Source organism: Mustela lutreola, chromosome 15 (genome assembly GCF_030435805.1).
Source record: "Mustela lutreola isolate mMusLut2 chromosome 15, mMusLut2.pri, whole genome shotgun sequence".
Lineage (NCBI taxonomy): Eukaryota > Metazoa > Chordata > Mammalia > Carnivora > Mustelidae > Mustela > Mustela lutreola.
This window is the reverse complement of record NC_081304.1, coordinates 32,372,398-32,397,607: the sequence shown is the minus strand read 5'-3', so window position 1 is coordinate 32,397,607 and position 25,210 is coordinate 32,372,398. Positions and strand designations below refer to the sequence as shown.

The window sequence follows — 25,210 nt, the reverse complement described above, 5'->3', positions numbered from 1 at the left end:
AAACCTTAGGTTGCGCGCGCAGCATCTCCTCCGCCTCCCGAGTCCCGCGTCCCTGTTGCCAGGGGAACTGGGGGCGGTGCGCTTTCCGGCGCTGTCGCGGCGAGTCACAGCTGTCATGGCGGAGGCGGTCTGGAGCACTGACACGGGGGAGGCTGTGTATCGCTCCCGGGACCCCGTGCGCAACTTGCGCCTCCGGTAGTCGCATCGTCCCAGAGCCTGTGCTTTTATGCTCTCAGATAATTCGAGCCTGAACCTCACTTCTTGTTTGCTGAGTGCCCACCTGCGCTTTCAATCCCGACTCTGCCTCCTGGTCTCCCGGCGTCTCCCTCACTACCCTCAACCCGCTCCACTTACGGCTTCCAGACCTACCTAAACCCTTTCAAGCCTCTGCCCTTCTCAAATTCCTCAGAACTCTGTACCCAATGCACTTATCCGCACCCTTCCCCTTAAGACCCCCGGCCGTGCTCACACGCACACAACACACCTTGAAGCCCCACCCTCTTCTTTCTTTTGTTCCTCCCATCTTTGCTCTGTGTTCATCTTCAGGTTGTGTGTCTTGTAATGAGTGTTCTGGGCTTTTCTTTTCCTGACAGAGTCCACCTGCAAAGAATCACATCCAGCAACTTCCTCCGTTACCAGCCTGCTGCCCAGCCTGGGAAGGACCTCATAGACTTGGCCACTTTTAGGCCTCACCCAACTGCCAGTGGGTGTATGGTGGTGATGTGACCCCTTGGGGACTTGGGGAAGGGCCTGGAGCGGTAGTTGCCTTTTAAGACAGAGTAGGCCCATATCTGTAGTCTGAGAAAAGGCATAGAGAGGTGTTCCTTGCCCAGGGTCACATGGTTGCTAAATGTTGAAGCAAGGATTTGATCTCAAGCAATTTTAACTATTCCGTTATGTTGTGTTAAGAGAATTGAGTAAGACATGATTCTTGCCATCAAGAGCTGAACTGAACTATGGCCAGATGTTGTAAAATAACAGAAGACTATACTTTTGATAGGTTAAACACCTGCCTGGCAAACTAGATACTGATTGTGGCATTTTTTGCTAAGAGAAAATATGCTTCAAACTCCTAATGTATGTGGATACTATACATAAATGTCTGTACTATGCATACATATATACATGGTGTGTGTGTACTACATACATGTATATAGTGTATAAATGTATACTTTATAAATACATACTTTATAAATTAAATGTATAAATGTATACTTTAAATACACTTATAAATGTATACATAAATGTATATTTATGCCCACTACCTAAAACAATTTTAAAATTGGGGTAGGCTTGAAAAAGGTACATATTAACATCAACTGTGCTTCTGCAGTTTCCTTATCTCAGAAGCCAGAAGAATGAGAAAGAGAGGACAGTGTGTTTGTGTTAAATCACTAGTCTCTCTGTATTTGTTGTATGTGTTCAGATATATTCCCAGGCATGAGTGTGCACTGGTGTGTTATGAAGCACATGTCTCAAAAAGGCATACTCAGCCAAGAGTGTATTCGGTTTGGTTCTTTAAGTAATAATTTATTTGCTTTTCCTCTTCTCTTCTGGCACTTTGTCTCCTAAGGTTACAGTGCTTGTGGTTCTAGACGTATGGCTTCAGGAACAGTAAGGACAAGGACGCCAGGGCTCCTTTCTAGAAAATGTGGACAGTGGGATTGAGGAAGAGCTATCCAGCCTATATCCTGAATTTAACTCTTGACACTGAATTAGATTAAATAATTCCTGGGAGCCATGCCTTCCTTTTATTCAAATTAGAGTGATAATTAAGACTGCTTGGGCCTAAACCTGGCTTCTACATACATCTACAGCCTCTCTAACCTTTGTTTAGAGTGAGCACTTAATAAATCCCCAAACTCCAGCTGGTTTTGTGGCAAATATTAAAGCAGGGACTTGGGTTATAACCAGTCACAGAGTGAAAGGTGGGGCTGATTTGACTTAAACATTTGACTCACTCTGTGGTCTTTGGAGGTGGACACCGCTCAGAGGAAGAGGAAGAGGAAGAGGTCGTGATTGGGTGGCAGGAGAAGCTCTTCAGCCAGGTGAGCCCATGCCACCTCTCCACTCAGTTTACATCCACCTGCTCCGCCTCCACCTGGCTGGTAGCAGGGAAGCCTTCCTGATACATACTGCCTAACTGATTTCCAGAAAATTATAGCAGTTTATACTTTTCCCTGTTTTATTTTTTTTTAAAGATCTTATCCTTTTATTTGGGGTGGGGGGAGAGAGAGAGAGAGCATGAGTGGGGGGAGTGGCAGAGGGAGAGGGAGAAACTGACTCTCCATGGAGCATGGAGCCTGACATGGGGCTCGATCCCAGGATCTGGAAATCATGAATTGAGCCAAAGGCAGACCTGCTTAACTGACTGAGCCATACAGGTGCCGCCCCCCTCACCCCCCATTGTGTTTAAAGGGCAATATGACATAGTGAATGACACTACCCAGTTCTATGATCCTGGGTAAAACACTTTTCAGTTCTGGGTGAAATCTGCTGTTTGTAACAGGGTCTGGACCCAGACCTAGACCAGGGTCTAATTGTTCTAGACCCTCACTTTGGTTCCATTTAGCTCTAACATTCTTTGGATCCCCTGCCCTCTGTTAGTTCAGATAAGTGGAAGTGGGCTATGGGAACATATCAAATTATACTGGCTCTATAGAACTGATTTGACGAAACAGTTACAGGAACAAAAGTTTGACATATTCTCAATAGATCTCTGTGTCCTTGTGACCTCAGTTTGAAGTAGATCTGTACCGAAATGAAGCAGCTTGTCAGAGCCCTTTGGATCATCAGTACCGACAAGAGATCCTGAAACTGGAGGATTCGGGCGGCAGGAAGAACCGACGAATTTTTACCTACACAGACTCTGATAGATACACCAATGTGGAGGAGGTATTGTTTTTCCTGGGCTCCCATAGCTTCCTTCTTTCCCTCCCCTAGCTTTCTGGCCTCATTGGGTTCTGTGTGTTAAACCAGAAGCCTGTTCAGACAGGCAGCCTCTCCAGAAACTGCCTGGTGCTGCTGGTAGCCAAGCTGGAGTCTGGGCCCAGTCTTCAGGTGGTGTGGCTGCTGCTCCTTCTCCACCTGCTGGAGGGCCTGGGGGAGCAGGCAGTGTCTCTCATGATAGGCAGGCTAGAGACCCAGGGAAGACTTCCTCCATGCCTCATGAGATAAGGCAGGTGGGTGGAGCCTTGAACCATCTAGATAATGCAGCCACAACTCTGAATCTATAGGTTTCAAGAAGGATTCAGTACAGCTGTGGGGAGTGGGTTAGTGCTCTCTTCCCCACTGCTCACATACCCTTACGTTTGCCTCAGTCCCTGTATGACATGTTCTTTCTTCTCAGGAGATTTTTAAAAATTCCTTGAGAGAAAAGCCTGTATTTTCTGATTTTTGCCTATGACCTTTGTAGTTCTGCAAGGAGCAGGTATTAAATGAATGTTTTTGAAAGACTGATGCTTATGTTAGGTAGCATATAAAAGTTGGGTTTTCTGTTTTAGAAAAGTAAATGAAATTAGTTAGTGTTGAATTACCCATGGGAGGACTTTTCACAGGATACTTTGTATCCCCTTTGGCATCTTTCAAGTACCTGGTAACATCAGCATCTACCAGGCACACTCACTCAACTTTTTGTTGGTATGTACTCAGAGATTGCAGACTCATTTATTTTTTTTAAAAGATTGATTTATTTATTTGAGAGAGAGAGAGAGCGAGCGCGTGCATGGTGGGGTAGGGGCAGAGGGAGAGAAAGAGAGAATCTCCAGCAGATTCCGGTGCTGAGCATGGAGCCCGATGAGGGGCTTGATCCCAAAGTTCATGACCTGAGGCAAAACCAAGAATCAAACATTCAACTGACTGCGCCACCCAGGTGCCCCTGCAGACAGACTCATTTTAATGTTAGCATAAATAAACTCATTTCTGAAGGATGATATGCTGCTAAAATCTTGGAACAAACCAAGGCATGGTAGGAATCTTCTTTGGCTTCTTTGTGCGACTGCTCCCCTCCCCTAATGTTTATAACTGTGAGGTGGGTGTACCTCTTAGATATAGGTTCCAGATGAGGTTTCAAAAGGAGGGCTTGCCTTCAGCACTTCATCCCATGTGGCCCTGACCAGAAGGGTCACACAGGGCTGTTCCCTTTCCCTAGCACTGTCAGAAAATGACCACCGCAGCCTGGGAGGCGCCATCATTCTTGGTGGAACGGATGGCCAATGTCAGGCGGCGACGGCAGGACAGGCGAGGGATGTGAGTACAAATAAGTAGGGGGTTGGGGCGGGGGGCTTCATAGTCCTTCCAGGCCAGTGTCTGGGTATGTCTGCCACCTCGAGCTTCCCGTTCTGCAGGAGGCCTCCTCTGGGTATGCTCCCCCAGGTGCTTCCTTTGGGCTCTTCAGGGGGTGGCACCTTCCTGTGGTGTCTTCCAGGGAGGGCAGCATCCTCAAGTCACGGATTGTCACCTGGGAACCCTCAGAAGAGTTTGTCAGGAACAACCATGTCATCAACACCCCTCTTCAGACAATGTACATCATGGCAGACCTGGGACCCTACGGGAAGTGAGTGAAGCCCTCACTGCCTAGCTCAGATCTTCCTCCTCTTCTCGTCACCCATCACGTACCCTGTTATAGTTCCCCTGGGGAGTGCAGAAGGGAGGGACTGTTTCTTCTTTTTCCTCTTAGTCGTACTCAGAAGAAGGCATTTGACTGACAGTTCTCACTCCAGCCTTTGTCCTCTCCCCTGACGTGGGCTGACTACCTCTTCCTCTCTCCGCTTAGTGGGACCAGCAGTGTTGAACCTGGGTGTTGATTTCCTGGTTTCTAGGCTTGGCTATAAGAAGTATGAACATGTCCTCTGTACTCTGAAAGTGGACAGCAATGGTGTGATCACAGTAAAACCTGACTTCACTGGCCTCAAAGGACCCTACAGGTGAGGAGAGGAAGAGAGGGGGCGTGGGGACTGGCATTCCTTTTCTTGGCTTCACTTCTTGCCTCAAGTTGAGGAGATTCTGAGAAAGTCCTTCATCTGCCTTGGTTTCTAAATTCCCAGCTAATGGTTCATATTCTCTTTTATAAGAGACCATTAGCATCCCGGGGACCCTGTTCTTGGAAAGTGGGCAGCTGTACCAGTTTGAAAGAGCTAAGTAACTTCAGTGGCATCGTTAAGTGAAAATAATTCTCTGTGCTGCTGCCTGCAGGGACCAGCCAGAGCAGGGCAGGACGAGCTCAGCCAGGTCTCTTCCTCTGGCCTGACTCTTGCTACCTCCCTGTCTTACAGTAAAAGAGCTATAAATTAGAAATGACCTAAGCCTACCTGTTGGTTTTTTAGGCAAGTGAATTGGTTGCCAGGAATGTCATGCTTTAGGGTTTCCGCATGACTTTGAGGCAGAAATGGGCCCCCAACCCATGCTCCATGTCCACTCTAATGCTCTTTCTGCTTTTCCATTTTGTTTCCCTCACCTGCTCATCGTTCCGGCCACTTTCGTCCTCGTTTGCTTTGAGCAAGGTGTATGGCCAATGATGACTCATTCCTGGGCTAGGTCTGGAGAGATCTCATCAGAGCTGGTCTTTCTGTGGCTTTGACCTTACAGAATTGAGATCGAGGGGGAGAAGCAGGAGCTGTGGAAGTATACAGTGGACAATGTGTCCTCCCTCGCGCAGCCAGAGGAGGAGGAGCGGGAACAGCGTGTGTTCAAGGATGTAAGAGTGACCTCCTTCCAAGTGCAGGGATGAGCCTGGGTGCCTGGGAGCTGAGACCGAGTCTGAGGTTCATGCCCACATTTGCAGGGTCTTTCTTACTGGCCCTTTCCTGACATAGGAAGCACTGCTGACATATCAGACCCGAGCTTTTGATCCTACCGTAACATCATAATAATAACAATGGCCATTTATTTGAGCATGTACCATGCTCTGTGAGGCCTGTCATGTACTTTATTTCCTCACTTTAAGGTGAGTGCTTTTATTATTACCATTTTATAAATGAGGAAGCTGAGATTGAAAAGCCAAGAAGTCTGCCCAAGGTCATGGGGCTTATAAGTGCCAGGAACAGGACTGGGCCTCAGAGCAGCAGACTCCAGAGCCTCTGTGCTTTACTTGAAAAAGTTGGCGGTGTGGATGCTTCAGCCTGGGCTCTCTGTGGCATTTCCTGTTACAGCATCTTTTCTCCCTCCCATTCAGAACTGACCCCGGTCTGGCTGGGTTTGCATCTTGAGTTTGCTTATGGTTTTTTTCCTCAGCTTTATGGCCGGCACAAGGAGTATCTCAGCAGCCTCGTGGGCACAGACTTTGAGATGGTGAGTGGCTTGGCTTCCTGCCCCACCACAAGCTGGCTTTAGCCAGAGCATTTGGACTGTGGCTGAGTAACATCGTGTCTCTTAAAGGACATGGCTTCTGGCTTCATGCCAGAAGGAAATCAGAGACTGGCATATAGAGCACAGTTCTTCTTAGGTGTTTTAAAATATAGCAGAGGTGCATAGGTGGCTCAGTCGGTTAAGCCTCCGACTCTTGATTTCAGCTCAGGCTGTGATCTCATAAGGTAAGGGTCTTGAGATAAGCCCCGCGTTGGGCTCCATGCTCAGCGCAGAGTCTGCTTGAGATCCTCTCCCTCTACACCTCCCGCCCACCCCCCAGCCTCGCTCGTGTGAGGGGAGAGCGGGGAGGAAGCCCACGGCAGCACATAAGGCGGCTGCCAGTATCAGGTCTTCCAGGGACTGGTGAACGGCTGGAGGACGAGTGCCGACTCCCCTGGCTCCTGATCCTGTCCCACTTCTCTCTTCTTTAGACTGTACCAGGTGCCCTCCGGCTCTTTGTAAACGGAGAGGTGGGTAAGTGCCTTGCCAGACAGGGATCCCCTGATGCTTGGGCAAGGCCCCGACAGTTGTGAGGTAATCTGTCCCCGCTGGTGGAGGTGCTGGCTTGTCTGCCCTACTTGGGAAACTCAGTCGTGAGCCTTTCCTGGAAGCGCAGGGAGTTCCTGGCCCTCAAGGGCCTTGCTTCCCGAAGTGCATAGGCCGTTCAGTACAGGGTTGGGTGCTAAGGGTGACAGGAGAATAAGCTAAAATTGTTTATTGTTTTCTTAGTTTCAGCACAAGGCTATGAGTATGACAATCTCTACGTCCACTTCTTTGTGGAACTGCCATCTACTAGTAAGTAATATTCCTAAGTTTCTTTTATATCCATTCTGATAGTTTTGTAGAGGCATTAAGTCATGCTTCCCCACTTTGTTTTTTTTTTTAAAGATTTTATTTATTTATTTGACAGACAGAGATCACAAGTAGGCAGAGAGGCAGGCAGAGAGAGCGGGGGAAGCAGGCTTCCCACTTGAGCAGGGAGCCTGAAGCGGGGCTCGATCCCAGGACCCTGGGATCATGACCTGAGCCAAAGGCAGATGCTTTAACCCACTGAGCCACCCAGGCGCCCCAGGCTTCCCCACTTTTTTCAATGAAACTGTGACTGTTCTTTTCAAGATCATAGATCACTTTCAAGTTGTCAAATCCTGTGGTGACATCTTTGCATTCCTGCTACATGACCTCTGAGAAGCACGTGGCACAGCTCACGTTTCCTCACTCAAACTCTCCTCTTGGCTTCTGGCTCCATGCTCCTCTCTTTGCTCTCATTGGTGGCTCATGAGTCCCCTTGGCTCTTGGCTCATCTGTTGGTCTCAGAGCTGTAGAGTGTCCAGGGCTGGGCCTGGGCCTTCTATTTCTCCCTCTCTGTAGTCTTTCTAGGTGGTTCCGTCCATCTCATGGCTTGTCTACTACGTATGTCTCGGGCCCCTAGTATTCTCTCTAGCCTTGGCCTTTCCTCTGAACTTCAGGCTCATATCCGCTTGTCATTCCTGCCTAACATGATCCAAGAACTCTTGATTCTCCCTCTTGTGTCAAACCGGCCTTCTTGGTCTTCCCTAAGGGACATGATGATGCCGTTTACTTAGTTGCTGCTGCCAAAATCCTGGGAGACATCCTCGATTCCTCACTTTCTCTAGCTTCCCACAGCTAGTCATTCCATCAACAGTTTCTGTTGGCTCTATCTCCCGAAGATGTCCCCGGCCCCTCTATCAAGCACCTTGCACCAAACCTCCTCCATCTCCCGCCCAGGCCCATGGATTAACTTTCTAACTTACCCCTTTGCCTCCTTTACAGTTCCTTTGCCACAGACACCACAGCCAAATGGAACCTTTGAAAATGTGAATTAGTTGGATCTTTCTTGAACTTTAAACCCCAACAGCTTTCCCTCCCACTTAGAGTAAAATCCCAGCTCCAAAGCTGGAGCAAGCTGGCCCCTGCCGATCTCTCCCTTACAATATTCCAGCCATACTTTCTGTTTTTGAACATGCCAAGTTCATTTCCTCCTTAGGGCCTTTTGGAGGTCATTTCCTTTGTCTGAAACCCTTTCTGTCCTATCTTTGCACGACTGAGTTCAGGTCTCAGCCCAAGTGTCCCCTCTGAGAGGTATTCCCTCACCACCCTGTCTAAGAGCCTGCTCTGTATTTAGTACGGCCTCTGTCACTACCTGATAGCCTCTTGTTGGTTTGTTGCCGGTGTCCCCCACAAGCTGGCATGCTAGCTCCTTGAGAGACAGGGATCACTTCTGTTTGCCCACCACGATATCCCCAGTGACTGGTCATGGCACATAGGAGACACTCAGCAAATGTTAGGTGAACGTTGGTGTGTGTGAATGCATGAAGAGGTGAAGGAACTTTGTTCTTTTCTCAACCCCTCACCTCCCTCCCAGGTCAGTTACCATATATGGTCTTTGGCTTTCAGATTGGTCAAGCCCAGCATTCCAGCAGCTCTCAGGAATAACACAGACCTGTGCCACCAAATCCCTGGGAATGGTATGGAAAACAGGAGGGCTCTCTGGCAGGGGAGCGGGACTCTGGAGATTATTGGGCGCTGGCCGGGGGAGCAGTCAGAGTTACGTCCGGCCCTTCTCTGCAGGCTCTCAGGCTGCCGCCTGGTGCAGGGCTTCCCTCTCTGTCTTTCTGAGCATGGTAGCAGCTTATATGTGGGTTCTCTGTCCCGTCTGAGCCTCTTATTTCCCCTGTTGGTGGGGGGATAGTTTTTCTTTCTCCCTTGTGAAGGTATCACTGGCCTCAGAGAGAACAGATTCTCAGTGAGGCCTTGCCTACCCCTGACCCTGAGTATGAAATAACACTTCTCTTGTTTAGGATAAGGTGGCTTACTTCTCCTACCCGTTCACATTTGAGGCCTCCTTCCTCCATGAAGACGAATCTGCTGGTGAGTAGCTCAGTAGATCCTGGGCCCAGGCTGTCCTCTGGTTGGGGGAAGGCCTCCTGAGACCTGGCTGCTTCTCTCACTTTTCCCAGACGCCCTCCCGGAGTGGCCTGTGCTCTACTGTGAGGTCCTCTCGCTGGACTTCTGGCAGAGGTATCGTGTGGAAGGCTATGGCGCTGTGGTGCTGCCTGCCACCCCAGGTGATGTCTCATCCCTGCCCTCCACGTTGCCCACATGCCCCAGCTCCGAGGACTGACACTAACACTTCTCAAACATTTGGCCTCTACCAGAGGAGGAGGCACAATTTAGAATTAGAAGCATTGAATTTGCTGGATTCCTTGCTCCTTTGAGGCTTTCTCCCTGCTCCCTGAGAGACAGCTGAGTGAGCCTGCGGCTACCTCGGAAGCTGAGCAGCCCTGGCGTCTGTGGCATCTGCTTCGAGCGCCTCTGTTTTGACTCTCAGCCTAGAGGGAGATGCTCAGGCAGGGTGGGCTCTTGGTATCCGTGCATTGAATGGATTGGTAAGAGCCGCTGTGTCTTGTGTGCTGGGCATTGTGTACGGGCTTCCTGGGTAATCCCACCAGCCACTCTGCGAGGTGGAGGCATTACCATTGCCCTTTTACTAGTGAGGGGCACGGGGCTCGGAGGAGTGAAGAAACTTCTGCTGGGTACACAGGTAATAACTGGCAGAGCTGAGGTGTGAATTTCTAGCTGACTGATTTCCAAACAGGTACCCCAGACCACCAGGATCCCCTCTTCAGAGGTCAGGTCGTCCCCAGACAAGATGTTCCAGTGGTGGCTAGGCTTGTGTCACTGCTGGGAGTCCGGTGAGGGACCGCATGCCCTCTCTGGCTGAGGCCCCACTCTCCCGGCACAGGCTCGCACACCCTGACAGTCACCACGTGGAGGCCCATGGAGCTTGGCACGCTGGCTGAGCTGAGGAGGTTTTTCATCGGCGGCTCTCTGGAACTGGAGGACCTCTCCTACGTGCGGATACCAGGAACCTTCAAGGTACCTTTTGTCTCAGGGCAGACTTCACGTTGGGAGCTTAGGTTCCTATTTCTTCTGCAGAAGGTGGGATCAGGGTTAAGGCCCCTTTGTTGCCTCATTATTACTTAGTCCCTCCCTTCTTTCCCATGGCTTCAGCTGGAGGTCATGGCCACATCTTAAACCAGGTGCAGACATCTACACTGCTATCCTGGGAGATCTTGGGAAATGAGTAGATTTAAAGTCCTGTCAGAGTGACTGGCCACTCCTTCCAGACCTTCACTGAGGCTTCAGTCACCAAAGGTGGCGGACCTCTTCTCAGATTGCTTATTCTCAGCTGAGGTTAGGGCATCCCCTGATGTACAGTTGGGAGCCCCACATTAACCTTGAGGTGATGGAGTCTGGGTGCTGGGAGGAGGTCCCCCCCAGTGGATCTCTTTTCCAAGAGTGGGAGTAAGAATGGGTCTGCACAGTGCTTGGGGTCTAGAACCCCCAGAAACCTGGCACTGTCTTAACTGCATGCCTCAGGGGGAGCGTCTGAGCCGCTTTGGTTTCCGCACCGAGACCACTGGCAGTGTCACCTTCCGCTTGCACTGCCTACAGCAGTCCAGGTGAGTGACCCCGGCCCTCCGCCTCGGGGAGCCTTACCCCATGGGCTGGGCAACAGCCCTGACCATGTGCTGGGCTTCTGTGCAGGGCCTTCATGGAGTCAAGTTCCCTCCGGAAAAGGATGCGGAGCGTGCTGGACCGTCTGGAAGGGTTCAGCCAGCAGAGTTCCGTTCACAATGTGCTGGGTAGGTTTCCCTCCACCCCTTAGCCGGCCACCCCGCATTGGCACAAGCCCCACCCCTCCCCACACCTCGGTGACTGACCACTCCACTTGCTCCCCTCACAGAGGCCTTTCGTCGTGCCCGGCGCCGCATGCAGGAGGCCCGAGAAAGCCTTCCCCAGGACCTCGTGAGCCCCTCGGGGACCATGGTTTCCTAGCTCACAGCGGCCCTGTCCCCCTTCCCCCCTGTGCAAGAGGATAAGACGGGTGATGTTTGAGGCTGGTGTCGTCCTGCCTCTTCATCTTTCTCCCCAGCGACCCCACCAGCCTGCTGAGACCCGGAAGAGCAGAGAGTCCCAGGCCGGTGCCTCTGCCTAGTCTTCGGCAGGGCCTCCCTCTGCCCGGGGGGCGGTACCGCTGGAGACCTGCGATCCCTCTCTGCATATTTCAGTTCCTGCGAGCGGCTGTCATGCCAGGGCAGGCTTGCTGGGTTAGCCCAGTGTAGGGTGACCCCACCATTAGTCCTTGCTCACACAGCCTCTTTTCTGGCTTGTCTCGCTGTCTTGAGAGCAGAGAGCTGCAGGCGCCTCCTGCCTCACAGCCTGCGTTACAAGCGGAGGCTCAAGAAAGGAAGAGGAGAAGATCCGGAATGCCTGGCCTGGGAGCCTCGGCCTCCTCTTTCCAGGGTAGCCTCCTCCTGCCACTCGGGGCTTGTTGGATTTGAGATACAAGGAAATGAAGGCTGAAGGCAGTGCCCAGTCCTTTCTGCTAGCCGGGTAGTATCTTTTATTGTGTTTTTTGTACATAAAAACTTTTTGTACTGACTAACATGTTGGCCGTTTTTCTGCTCAGGTTGCTGGCGTGGCCAGGGTATTCTCCTGAACCTTCCCTTTTCTGCCCTTCCCCACTCAAGAGTGTCTGGAGTCAGCCCACAAGAGAGGCTTAGGGGTTAGTCCCAGTGGGGCCCTGGCAGTGCTCCTCTCAAATGTTTGGAGCAAAGCACGAGGCTGAGGCTGTGCCCTCCCCAGCCTAACGCAGAAACCAGCTCTTGCCCGAAGCAGTCTTTTATTGGTACAAGCGGAGCTCACCACCCAGCCTGCAGGCTCAGCAGAGGGTGGTGGGGTGGCTGGGTCCGGGTGTGGTGTGGGCTGCAGTCATGGCCGGGGGATGGGGACAGGCTGGGAAATAGCAAAAAGGTCAGAGACCAACCAGATGACTCTTCTTGCCTGGGCCTCAAGACCTTCTTGCATCCAGAGGCAATAGACCTAAGACTTACGAGGCTCCCAAGGTGGGCAGGTTCACTGCTGCCAGGAGCCCTGGCTGCCGCTCCCAGCCACAGAACCAGCCATGAGCCAGAGCCAGCAAAAGCGTCAGCAGGTGCGGTTGCTCCAGGGGAGGAGGCCTCCTTGTGGTCTTCCCCGGGTTCCCTTGTGCCTGTGGCCGGAGGCTTGGGGTGGGCTCCTATGGAACAGCAGACATGGGCAAGTGAGGAACTTGCTGGAGGTACAGATACAGGGCTGCTTTAGGATGCTGACGACTAAGCTAAGGCTTCCCAATTGCCCCCCAAAGTCCTAGGCCTTGGATTAACTCTGTCCAGAAGCTAGCATACCGGAAGCTAGCAGGGAAGACTACCCTGCCTCTGGTGGCAAGTTTGGTTGTCTCTGCTTGGAAGTCTAAAAGGACTCAGCCATCTGGTCAGGGAAGGATGTTGGAGGAGGGCCGCCCCTTACCTGTAGAGGCCTCATGTGCCCCGCCAGGCTGACAGGTTTAGCTTCGGGATGGAGCTGCAGCTCACAAAGCCCCGCGGGTAGGTGTTGGCCCTGAAGATGTCCCTTGAAACGGTGGTGATACCGGTGTTGTCACACACAATTCGAGACAAGGAAATCTTGCGCAGGGCCTTGCGCTGTCTCTTGGTGAAAACACCCCGTTTTTCCCACCAGAACCTACCAAGACAAGTCAAGAGATGGAGGTGAAGGTCAGGGAGGAATGAACATAACCAGCACCTGTGGTATGCCCTGAACGTCACATTATTTCACTCATTTCTCCAGAATTCCTGCAAAAACTTATAAATGAAGAAATTCACAAATGAATTTATAAATGAAGAAACAAGTACAGTGGTCAAAGAAATTGCTCAGTATTAAGGGCGTAGTAATTTAAGTGGCCAGGGCTGGATTTGAACCTGGGCTCGGGTCGTAAATGATAAGCTTTATTGGAAGGAAACCAGATTTAGTCCTTTCTGCCTATGTTTTCTGGGACCTACTGGCCAAACAGCTCAGGCACCATCAGCCTTGCCCAGCCCATGGTCTCTCTCACGCTGACCAGGCTCTCCACAGAAGAGCCTCCTGGCCTCAGACCCTGTGAGCTCAGAAGAAACGAATCTAAAAAGGGCGCTTTCCCCCTTGCTGAGTCTTGACATGCTAGTGCTTTTCTGCCCTGTTTCTGGGGCTGGTCTCTTCAGGGGAGGGTCCCTTACCTGTCCCCATCTCGGGCTCTCCTGAACTGGTTTTCAAAAAGACAAGCCAGAAGAGGCCCCACTCGGGCCCCTGGCAAAAGAGGCTCGGCAATGGCCCCAATCCAGATGTCAATGTTGTCAGGTGTCCCGTACAGGTTCAGGAACTTCCTCGCCAAACCCCGGTTTCGCAGCACCCGGCTGAGCTGTGCCAGGTTCCGGGGCTGGGAGAGCCCACAGAATCGCCTCCAGGCATTGTACCCTGTAGGGAAAGGGGATGGAGGAAGGTCAGTCTCACCCTGCTGACTTCCCCTTAGCTTCTGCTTCTCCACGGTTTCTTGCGAGAGAGCTCTGGGGTCAGGAAATGCCAGGCAGCTCTGGGGTCAGGAAATGCCAGGCAGAGCAAGATCCCTGCTGACAGAAGAGACTGAACCTTCCAAAGATCAAACCACTGCCCTCTAGTTTCCAAAGTGAGTAGACAACCATGCTCTGTTTGCACCAAACTGAGGAGTGTGTCCTAATACAACACCTAATACCCCAGGGCTCTTGGGCTCAAGTGCATCACTTAGGTACAAATGAGACAGACACAGAACATAAAAGACTCTTACTCAGATCTGGAGAAGGAAAGAATGAACAAATACATAGGTGAACAAACAAAGAAATGAAGAGCGTGGTTAAAGTTTATTCAGAAAAGGACCACATGCTGTGTGATTCCATCTACATGAAAGGTCCAGAACAGGCAACCACGTAGACATAGAAAAATCAGTGATTGTCAAGGGCTGGGGTGGGGACAGGCAGTGACCGTTATTGTAAGGTTTCTTTTGTGAGTGAGGAAAATGTTCTGACGTTAGCAGTGGTGATCAGTGGGCCGAAGACCTGAACAGATGCCCACCCCGCAAAAAGAGCGATAGATGCACAACTCTAGATATACTGAAGTTATAGAATCGTATACTTTATATGGGAGAATTTTACAATATGCTAATTATATCCCAACAAAGCCATTTGAACATTTTTTTTTCACTACCAAGGCCAGTCTTCTGATTTCTCTGCTATTAGGATCCCACCCAGGACCAAGCCAGAGGATGGGGCAGGGACCATGAAGATAGGAGACAGATTTGCCCTAACCTTGAAGAAACACCTGCCCAATATTGTCCATTGAACTACACCTCACAAACCCCATCCTCAGGGTGAGCAAAGGAAGACGATATAATGCTTTACTAAGCACTGGTCGTGATCATCTCTTAGGGTCCTCACAGCACCTCTGTGAGGCACTTTGTAATCTCCATTGTATCAATGGGTCTTTGCCCAGCTTGAGCAACTGTGACTTTCTTCAGGTCACCCCATGAGTAAGTGAATTTCATACAAGCTCTTCCAATTCTAAATTTGGTGTTGAACTTGGGAAGGGATTGGAGGAGTCTGTGGGAGCTAGTGTCTGGACAGTATTTCTGGGACAGCTTGGAAGGCAAGGTGTAGCACCTGAGTAACTGGCAATCTCAGTTCTCCAGCAGGGGGCGCCCACGGCTCTTTAGTGGTAGGAAATTGCCCCCACCCCCTCCCCCCGTGTAAGGAGGCAAGAACAGGTTCTTGAGTACCAGCTGTGAGCCTACCAGGTGCTGTGGTAGGTGCAGTGGAGACTGTCCCCATCCCATTACACAGAGCCACAGATGAGCGGAGGCAGATGGTGATTCAGGTAGTAGACAGGAAAATAGGGGAGGGGGAAAGGGGACAAGATGGTGAACAAAGCCTTCCCCTAACATTATGACTTGCACAGAAGGGAGGAAGGAGACATTCTGAACCTGATTCAAATTTTACTGCTTCCTAGTTATGTGGCTTCGAGAGGATGACTAGCTGTCTCTGAACTTATTTCCTCATCCATTAAAACGGCCGTAATAATTGCTTCTCAGGGTCATTGGCAGAACAAAATGATTAGTAGCCATGAAAATTCCTGGCAAAGTGCTTAAGTTGCCTTCTTTCCTCGGATACACTTTTCTTCTTTCCTGCGATTTTTTTGTCCTCAGGAAATAGCTAAGGCCGTCTTAAGTTTACTCTACCTGGGTTCCTGCCTCTTGGGCTCTTTGCCTTTCTGCCAGGAGCCAGTTCCTATGTCCCCAGAACTAGAATCTTTCTCCTTGGAACTCACCAGGGTAGCGGGGAACGGGGCACTTCTTCCCTGCCCTTTGAACCTACTGTTTTCTCCACCCAGGATGTCCTAATCTGCTTTGTCCACAAGCAGATCGTGGCCGTGCTATGCACCTACAGCTAGAGGACCTACAGCAGGGGGCGAAGATGTGGCAGGATGGCAAAAGGTGGTCCCAGGGACACTTTCCTTTCCTTTCCCAAGCTCGGCCTTATGTGCTTCTGAACCACAGCGCACGGGGTACATGGTTGCTGCCAGAAAGGATGCCCCAAGGGTCTCCTCTGAAACCTGCCCCCGCACCCAGCGGCAGCCCCTGCCAGGGCCCTCACCTGGGAGGCCATGGTCCCGGCTGCGCTGCATGTTGAGAGCTGCCAAGTCCAGTCCGATCCTTCGCACCTGCTGAAACAGCCGGTCTCGAAGCTCGTCCACCAATATGGAATCCTGACGGTTCAGCTTGGCAGGGGTGGCCATGAGGCCTCGGATGATGGGGTCGATGCCACCTGGTGGCGGGAAATGTGAGCAGCAAGGACCGGATCAGCCTCTGGGGAGACCCTAGGTCATTAGGAGACCAAACTAGCTCAGAGGGGGACAAGTCAGTGGCTTACATTCCGTAATGTTTGTATCAGGAAACAAAGGCCTGGGTAGACTTGAAGGGAGCTGAGCTGGCAGGGAAAGAAGTTACCCCTACTTCTTGAAGAAGGAGCAGAAGACAACCTCCTACCCGGCCCACAAGCCCATCTGACATGAGTCTCCTTCCCTTTGGAAATCCTCTGATCCCCGAGAGGGTGGGAGGCCCAGGCTGAGGGTCTTGGTGCAACTGCCTTGTACTGCCCTGAGGAGATGGTTAGCAGTGGCCTGAGCAGCAGCCGGCCTCCTGGCACAAAGCTTGGCCCCACCCCCATTTCCATCTGCTTTTAAGACCTGGTCACCTTCATGCACGATTCGCCAGCTGGCAAAGAAGCTCGTGCTAAGCGGGACACGTGAATTGGGAGCTGAGGCCCGGTACTGGCTGTCCAAGCGGAACATGAAGGGCTGGAGCATGGTGTGGCCGAAGCGGAAGGCCAGGGTGAAGACATTGGCCACACGAGGGTCCACTTTGGAGCAATACCCATGGTAGGGTCCTAGCGTTCTCCTGGCCCGGGCCTTGCCCAAAACCAGGGGCAGAAAGTCTCGGTAGGTGATGATCTACAAGAGATGGCGGGAGGAACATCACCTTAGCAGCCGCCCACCCCATTCCTTTGCCTTTGGACAAAACTTTTGCTTTCTGAAGGGCCCCTCAGACATACCAATTCTTTACTGCCATCGTGTCAAATGTGGAAATATGCATTTCCCATTGGTCGATGAAGGTCCCAAAGCACAGAGAGCAGGGTGACAAGGACAGTGTCACACAGCAAGTTAGTGGCAGAGCTTGCCACACAGGTCAGATCTCAGGTACACTCCCCATTACCCAGACCCAGCTGATTTGAGGCACAGCCCCAAAGGATGTATTAAGGGAAGTGGGAGCCACTCTACCAAATGGTGTCTCATGCCAGATTGTCTTCTGAGAGTGCTGGGCCCAGGACTCCCTACCTGTACCATGGCGCCCACGATCTTCCGGGCCTCCTGGTACAGCTTGTCTCCCGTCCACCGAGGATTCAGACGCTTTAGCTCCGTAGCCAGCCGGTTGTGCTCCCGCATAAAGAGGGTGTGCATAGCCGCCAGTTTGGGGGTTTCCGATGATCGGGAGTCACCTTGAAAACCCCAGGTTCAGAGTCAACACAACCCTCCCCAGAGAAATGTCTTTCTGCTAAGGCAGACAGAGCTCTGGGGACCAGAAGGAGGTGGTAGCATGTTATGACCCGGGCCAAGTTCCCGGTCCTCACTGGACCTCCATCTCCTCAGCTGGGCAATGGGGCTCCTCACTGACTGCCACCCGCCACCCCACACAACAGGTCAGGACAGGGGAGACAATGGGGTCTCAGGTCCCAAATTTATTGAAACAGGTTCACGCAAGCGGGAAAGCACAGAGCAGCTGCTGGGCTTGGGCATGATTCTATTCTACCAGTGACCAGGCCTACAGCTGGTGGAGGGACACAGATGACCCTAGGAACCTTGACTTTGGGACTTTGAGCCCACCTGTCCGGTGAACTTAAGCCATCAGCACACTCTCCACTAAGAGCTAGAACTTTACCCAGCTGTGGACTTGGGAGCAGACTGCTTTCCCCAGGAGCCCAGGGGAAAGAGAAAGAGGGTTGCACAGAGCCTATTCCTATAGCCAAAGCTTCTCCTGGAGGCCCGGAAGGAAAGCAAATTCCTGGGTTTTACAGTCACTTGCTGGCTTTGAACAAAACTCTTTTGTACCAGGTCTTATTTAACCTCTTATTCAGGCGACCACTGGGGGCTGACCTGCTAGGAAGCAGGGGATGCGTGCTTCGCGGTTGGTGAGGAGGCAGGGGTCATCACGAAGGTTGTCAAAGGGCAGCAGGGCCCGGCCGTTGTCGGTGAAGCGGGTGTTGACAGCCAGCAGCCCCAGGAAATTGGTGTGGTTGCGAAGCCGCAGGGCTAGGGAGACCTCGCTGCCGTACACCATGCTGGCATCCAAGAAGGAGGTGAGCGAGTTGAGCTGGTTTCGGACTTTGTTCCTGTTTTGGGGGCATGCGGGTGCCGAGCGGAAGAAGGGGATGCAATCACGCTGGTTCCTGATGCGGGGGTCATTGGGTGGGATCTGAGGTGGAAAAAGAGCCAGTGACAAGGGGGGCCCTCAAGAGCAAGCTCACTCCTCTGGATCATTCCTCACCTGCTTCAAAACATTTCTTGAAACTCTTCTCCTCTAGGAAGCCCTCCTTGACTCACCCAGACACATGCTGCTCAGCAGGTCAATCTGAGCATCCTTAGTGCTTTGTATCAGAGAGTCACGAAAGGATCCTCATTTTACAAATGGAGAAACTGAGGCTCAGAGAAAGGAAGTGACAAATCATTAGCAGGAGAGGAAGGATTATGACCTAGTTCTCCTGACATTTGGGATTGTGTTGCTCTCATTCCATTTAATTCTACAGACATTTCCTAAGCACCCTTCTATGCTGGGCGCTTTGGAAACCAACAAAGGTCAGCACAACCCAGCACAGGTTGCAGGAAGCTGGCGTTCAGTGAAAACAGGTGCACAAATAGGGAATGTGACTCTAAATTGAGGCGTTATTTGATATGCTTGATCTAAAAGCCAAAAACAAAAGGTGTGCTAGGAAGATATATGAAGAGTCCCCCAAGGAGCTGCCCTTGAACCAGAGCTTGAGGAATGGGTAAGATTGCCCCATGAATGTCACCCTACCTGCTGGGATGAATGAATGTGGGAGTGTATGCACGTGTGTCCCCCGCCTCCCTGGGCCCATATCCCCAGAGAGGCTCTGCTCCCTGGAGCCCAGCTTTCCTTCCCCAGTGCTCTCCACCGTCCTTGCCTCTCAGCCTGAATGATAGCACCCTGCTCACAACAGCACCCCAGGAACTGGTGAGAGCTGCAGGGCCCTTGGACCTCTTCAGGAAGGAAAGAAGGGCAAGAGCTGAGTCCCTAAAGGCTCTCAAAAGCAGCAGTCCAGAGGCTTCCCCTGTTGGGATCAGACCCATGGGTCAGGGCTAGTCTCCAGTGCTTCCTCCTCTGTGAAACCTGCACTAAACCTGCTGGCAGAGTGCCCCGCCCCTATCCTCACCCTCCAAACAGACACAGAACCCGGGGTTATGTACAGGGTCTAGCTCCTTACCTTTGTCCAACACTTCAGCACCACAGACAGCTCCTTAAATTGGGAGCTTTACCTTACACACCCCATCCCCAGCTCTTGCCCGGGGCCCATCGCAGGTACCTTGATGGGGAAGCAGGGCGGCAGCTGGGCACAGCTCTTCTCGCAGTCCACACCCGCAGTGAAGGCCACTCTGGCTGGGGACTCAGGGGTGAAGTCTAAGTCGTGGTCAATGAATTGGCCCCACTGCATGAACATAAGGGCCCTGCCCCGGTCGGACGTCAGCCTCTCACTGGGAAAGCGCACGATCTGGTTGGAGACGGCTCGGACCTGGTGGGAAGAGAGATCAGTGTGAGGCATCCCAGGCCAGCTCTGCAGATTGCCCTTGCTGGCGTGAACATGGTCTCTCCTCCTCTCTTGCCCTTCCCTCCCAATTGCACTTTGTCCCACCCACTGTGGGGTGCTCATGGCCTCAGGTGTGGCTCCTGAGGATTCTAGGAGTAGAAAAAGGCAGAGGCCAGGTTGGCTGGCTGAGACCTGACCAGCTCTTCCAAAGAGGTAAACAGATCGAATGGATAGATCAGTTTATAGACCAATGAGATGACAGAAGTGACTGAGAGATGCATGGGCCAGTTGGTAGGTGATGGATAACAAATACAGAAGGAATTGGACAGACAGATGGAAGAATTAATACACAGATGTTGATGGAGGAGTCATATTGACATATGAATAGAAAATTGATAAACTGATAAATGTGAAATCATTTCAATCAATAGACTTAGAGTAAGACATGCCGCTCTTTTACTTGGATAGATACTTTGATACCAATTCTTTCGGCCCTATACTGGCTGGCATTACTAGATCACGTCCTATGTAGATGTTCATACTAGGGACCTTATAATTCACACACCAGAGACATGAAGTGGATTCTATTGCCATTTTACAGATGGGGAGACTGAGACTCAGCTGTAGGAGTTGCTCAGAGTCGGAGCTGGCCAGTGGCAGAGCCAGGATTCCAGCTGGCTGGGGGCTGTGCTGTTATTGTTTCAAAGCGGCAGAGTGCCCTCTGGACCTGGACCCGCAGCCCCTACTCACAAGAGGGAGGAGGAAACCATTGCGCTTCCTGTTGGGTGTCCAGCCGAAGGGGAGAGACAGCCTGTCCTCGTACTCAGCTGGCAGCCAGCGGGCCAGGGCCTGGTTGGAGGACCCCAGTAAGGGTCTTCTCCTGCAGCAGAGAGTTGGCTCTAGTCGGCAGGAGTTCTGGGCCTGGAGAGCACTCACCGTGGGGTGAGGGGCTGCAGAGGGGAGAGAGGCCTCCTCGGTCAGGTGCGACCCCCGCACCCACCTGTTGTTGCATCTCCCGGTGATGGTTCGGTACTTGTTGCTGCACTTCTCCTCCTGGTCCCGGAGAACACAGCCACTGGCCTGGGACAGCAGCCGAAGCTGGGGTTCTGTCAGTACATCTAGGGGTGGGACAAGGGGGCAGGGTCTTGGCTCCTTCCTGAGCTGGTCTGTTCCATACCTCCCATCCCCAGAGCCTCTTCCCTCCAAACAGTCCAGGCTGTGTACCCTCCTTTCCCAGGCCAGGGCAGGCCCTGGGGCTCAGTAGGGAGCACAGTACCAGTGACGTTGAGGGAACTGGGTCCCTGGAGTTGTAACTTCCCCTCCAGCAGCTCCAAGGCTACGTGCATGTAGTCGGCAGCCCGGACCACTGTCCTGGTGGTTGCTAATGGTTGTTTGAAGTAGGACAGGAGGTCCATGGGGCTGGCCAGGCCACTGCGGAGGCGCTCTGTGATTCTGTGGGGGAAGAGCAAGGGCTGGAGAAAGGAAGCAGAGCCCCCAGCAGAGCCCCAGCGTGGGCAGTGTGAACCGACAGGATGGACGGAAGGGAGACTCTTTACCGACATGTCACTGTCCCAAGTGCCCAGGGGCAGGGTGATGGCTGACATGACCATGGCTGGAGCCCACCCACTGCACTGACCCTCCCAGACCCACCTCCTCTGAGTCTGATTGTAGGCAGAATCCACCAGCAGCTTGGCCTCTGTTATGCAGTCCCGAAGGACGGATGTCTCCACGGTCACAGGGGAGGCTGTTCAGAGGGAAGGGGACTCAGGGTCCAGGGGACCCATGGGCTCCCCCCAGACCTGGACACCTCCTCCCTCCGTTGCCCTCCTCCTTGGCTTCCCAAAGGGCTATTACCTGAGCCAGTGCTCTCACAGGGCAGGGCAAAGATGAGTGTGGCCAGGACCCCTGCCAGGGCAAGGAACAGCTTCTTCTCTGCAATGAGGCCCCTGGCGACAGTGGGGCAAGGGATCGACACCCGCATCCTTCCCACAGGCAGGTCCCCTGCACGCCTCTCACCTGGAGGTCTGTGAGCTGACACCTCTCACCTCCTCTTTTCTGCAAGGAGCTAGGAAGGGACTTTTATATCCTGAGGGTGAGAGAAGGGAAGTCCAGCCTCCTGAGGTGGGGCCCTGGAACTTCCCTCTCATTTTCAGGGGAAGCATGAGACTGAAGCACCCCACCCCCACCCTCCTTACTACTGAGCTCACAGATGTATTTCCCCGAGGCTCAGGGCAGGGCCTGGAACACAGGTGTTGCTCAGTGAGAATTTGCTGGAAGATTGAGGAGCAGCGTGCCTCCGAAGGAGCCTGGGTCTGAACCTGCTACGAACTCGTTGTATGGCCTTGGGCAAGTCACTTCCCCTCTCCAGCCCACATCCTTAAATGATACTTGGACCTGATGGTTGGAAAGGCTTCTCTCATCCCCCTAACTGGGGATGACCCAGAAATGGGTCTGCCTTGCTCTTGTATCTCCCGAGAGGCCTCAGCACTAGGCCGGGTGTTCAGTAAGTGCTCAATAAATGTTTATTGAATGCACAAATGATGTCCGATCAGTGATTCTAGCCCTCCCCCTTACTCCCCTTTCCTGCCAGGTCTCTCTAAGATGCAGGAGAGGACCAGGCGATGGTGGAGGCAGGGCTGAGCCGTGAAAACTAAGGTACTGCATCAGGGGCCCCCCATGGGACGTGGTGAGCTGTCACAGGGAAAGTGCCAGCAGAGCGATGGTAGCAGGACTCCACGCAGGCTGAGGGTGGTCCAGGGCTTCACGCTGCTGCCCAGGTTTCCTCAGTGAGCCTCCCTGACAGGCTTGTACCCGAGCAGTGGGCCTGGGTCTGGACTGGCTCAGGCACTACTTGTGTGACTCTGGCTGGGCCTCCATTTCCATGTGGGAAGGGTAGAAGGCCCTCAAGGGCGGTGCCTTCTCATACCCTTGCCTTTGTTCCCTGGGCGGCCTCCCCTCTGGGCCTTGGCTCCAACACATCCCAGTCCACCCCAGGCTGCTGAGCTCCAGAATCCTCACCCCAGCCCAGCCCATCCCTCCCCCGACACCCCACAGCCTGCCTGTCCTTGCTCCTGCTCCAGAGCGGCCCCTTCCTCACCTGCTCCGAGGCCCCATGTCACCCGCCCTCCACGGCCCCCGTCCCACCTCAGAGCCCCCGGCCGCAGCGGCCGTTGCCCTTGAGACACCCCTTCAGCAATGTCTTTCACAAGCTCCCGTTGAAGGCCTGGGCTCTACTGATCTTATCTCCCTTTCTTCAGCAGGTGCTCCTCTCCTGTGACAAGGCAGCCTAGAAGGAAAGTCATAGTATAGTGGCTAAAAGCACATGGCGTTGCTGGTGCTGAGCCCCTGCATGGCCTGGGGTAAATCGCAAAGTCACAGAGTGCTCCTCAAACGCGCCTCACCTCCCTGCATGCAGGGAGCCAGCGGCCACAGGAGACTGAAGTCAGCAGCCATAGGAGACTGGCAGCCAGGGTAGGCTGGAGGTCACCCAGGTTGCCCTCTCTCCAGGATCCCCCTAAAGAGGACTAGGAGTGAGTTCCGCTCTCCCCCCAGAGAGGACTTTAGCTCTCCAGCAGTCATGAATTGTGGGGTCTGCCATAGCCACGGGCTGCCGTGGGTTCCCTGGAGAAGCTTGGAACAGAACCTGGACTGTTGGCTGGTCTCTGGGGCAGCTGACCCATTGACTGCTGGAGATGGTGACGAGAGGCAAGCAGATAGAAAGGGACTGCCTTGGGGCACCTGGGTGGCTCAGTGGCTTAAAGCCTCTGTCTTCAGCTCAGGTCGTGATCCCAGGGTCCTGGGATGGAGCCCCACATTGGGCTCTCTGCTCAGCGGGGAACCTGCTTCCCTTCCTCTCTCTCTGCCTGCCTCTCTGCCTACTTGTGATCTCTATCTAATAAATAAATAAAATCTTAAAAAGAAAGAGAGAAAGGAAGGAAGAAAGAAAGAAAGAAAGGAAGGAAGGGACCGCCTAGGGGCCCTGTACAAGCAGCTCATGGGGGGCAGTTTCCCAGGGGTTATGGCCAGGGCTGGGCTGATGGGCAGAACTTCTGGCAAGGAGACCAAAGATAGGTCTACCCTGGGCTTCTCCTGTCCCTTCGGCCTGCTTTCTGCTGCCCTCCGGCAGGACCCTGCCTCTAAGCTCCAGACGCCTGACCCTACATGGACAATGTCCCCCGCACCCCTGTCCTCTGCTTCCAGGCCTCTCTGGTTCGGTAGGAAGGCTCCCTCTGAGGACAACAGCCTGCGCATTCGGGAGCTCACTGACCAGCACCCACTCGGGTCAGCTGCTCAGCCCCTGAGCTGGCTTCTCCACTGTCAGATGGAGGTCATTGCTGTGTCCACCCTATGGGAACCCATGTAAAATGCCACTGCCGTGCCTGGCACACAGCAGGCACTCAGTAATGCTGATTAGGTCTTGCTGTCCGGCCTCGGGTTGCTTCCTTTATCGAGCTCACTCCGGGCTGTGCTGGGAGGAGAGCGACCACCCTCAGGGTGAAGGCAGGGGCTGATGAATATAAGGGCTTTGGGGCCCGTCCAGGCCGGGGCACCTGAAAGGAAGGGAAGAGAGGGAGGGAGAGAGGGAGTAAGGCAGGCCCCTTTAAGTTAGGTTTGTTCAGACTTGGGCTCTCTGTGCCTGCCCTCCTGCTCCATCAGAGTGGGCATTCCAGCTGTCACACCGGGGCCACAGGAAACCCAGTGGACTGACAGGGGTGGAGGGAGAAGCCATCCAGAGGCTCCCCAGTTTGGGGACCTTCACTGGGAGGCCGGCCGGTCCCTGTGGGGTCCTTGCCAGGTCACACAATGGTTTGCTTTGATGTGTGCTGTTTTCTGTGGTCAAGGTGGAATACACCCGGGGGCCAGAAGAGGGATATGGGCTGGGGCCACAAGCCAGTGCCCACTGGGGCTTCCCAGAAGGGATTTCAGATTTTCTTTGGGGCTAAGTGTTGCCCAGTGGTATCTAGAGTATCTGCTACTGGGAGCAGACTGTTTTTTTGATAGCCTCTCCTTTACATAACAAAATTATTTCCAGTAATACTCATGACATGAAACAAGTAATGATAATGGTTAGAAAAGAAATGTGTGCGTGTCCTCATATTCAATTTTGTACGTGGAATCATACCAGTAAAGAAATAAAAATAAAATAGTAAAATATAAAAAGGTAAAGAGTATTGGATTAATACATTTTAATTATGTGACTGTGTTTTAAATAAAGGGGGAAAGCTACCCACGTATTGATGGTTTTAATATAATAGTTAACATGTTATTGCAGTTTCTGTTTTCTTGATTCATTTTTCAGTTTTAAAATAAACAACTTGAAATTTTTTTTTAAAGATTTTATTTATTTATTTGTCACAGAGAGAGAGATCACAAGTAGGCAGAGAGGCAGGCAGAGAGAGAAGGGGAAGCAGGCTGCCCGCTGAGCAGAGAGCTCAGTAAACTAACAGTTTACACTATTTTACTGTTGCAAATTTTAAACACAAATTATAACTCCAAATGGTCACAGAAAGTGACAGAATTGAAGGAAATCAAGTTCTGCCTCTCTATCTTTGCAATCACTATGTTCTCACTGTTGTATCAAACCA

The 25,210-nt window shown here is 52.4% G+C and overlaps 2 protein-coding genes across 2 annotated transcripts; one reads left to right on the top strand and one right to left on the bottom strand.

Moving 5' to 3' along the window:
* Positions 1–92: 92 nt before the first annotated feature.
* MKS1 (MKS transition zone complex subunit 1) lies at positions 93–11,815 on the top strand. The gene is made up of 18 exons (XM_059149083.1): positions 93–195; positions 594–703; positions 1,978–2,048; positions 2,740–2,895; positions 4,151–4,248; positions 4,427–4,555; positions 4,821–4,925; positions 5,587–5,695; positions 6,232–6,288; positions 6,777–6,819; positions 7,075–7,140; positions 8,761–8,831; positions 9,165–9,234; positions 9,324–9,431; positions 10,109–10,242; positions 10,747–10,829; positions 10,915–11,012; positions 11,114–11,815. The coding sequence occupies exons 1-18, from the start codon at positions 116–118 to the stop codon at positions 11,203–11,205; spliced, it is 1,680 nt and encodes a 559-aa protein (XP_059005066.1). The 5' UTR covers positions 93–115; the 3' UTR covers positions 11,206–11,815.
* A 218-nt stretch (positions 11,816–12,033) lies between these two features.
* Positions 12,034–21,663, bottom strand: EPX (eosinophil peroxidase). Its single transcript, XM_059149081.1, has 13 exons — positions 21,480–21,663; positions 21,276–21,369; positions 20,902–21,077; positions 20,626–20,743; positions 20,376–20,505; positions 19,404–19,610; positions 17,959–18,277; positions 17,143–17,303; positions 16,503–16,758; positions 15,903–16,073; positions 13,461–13,698; positions 12,718–12,930; positions 12,034–12,448 (listed from the first exon to the last, which is right to left on the bottom strand). Exons 1-12 carry the CDS (start codon positions 21,604–21,606, stop codon positions 12,729–12,731), a joined length of 2,199 nt encoding a protein of 732 aa, XP_059005064.1. The 5' UTR covers positions 21,607–21,663; the 3' UTR covers positions 12,034–12,448; positions 12,718–12,728.
* Between the last annotated feature and the right edge of the window lie 3,547 nt (positions 21,664–25,210).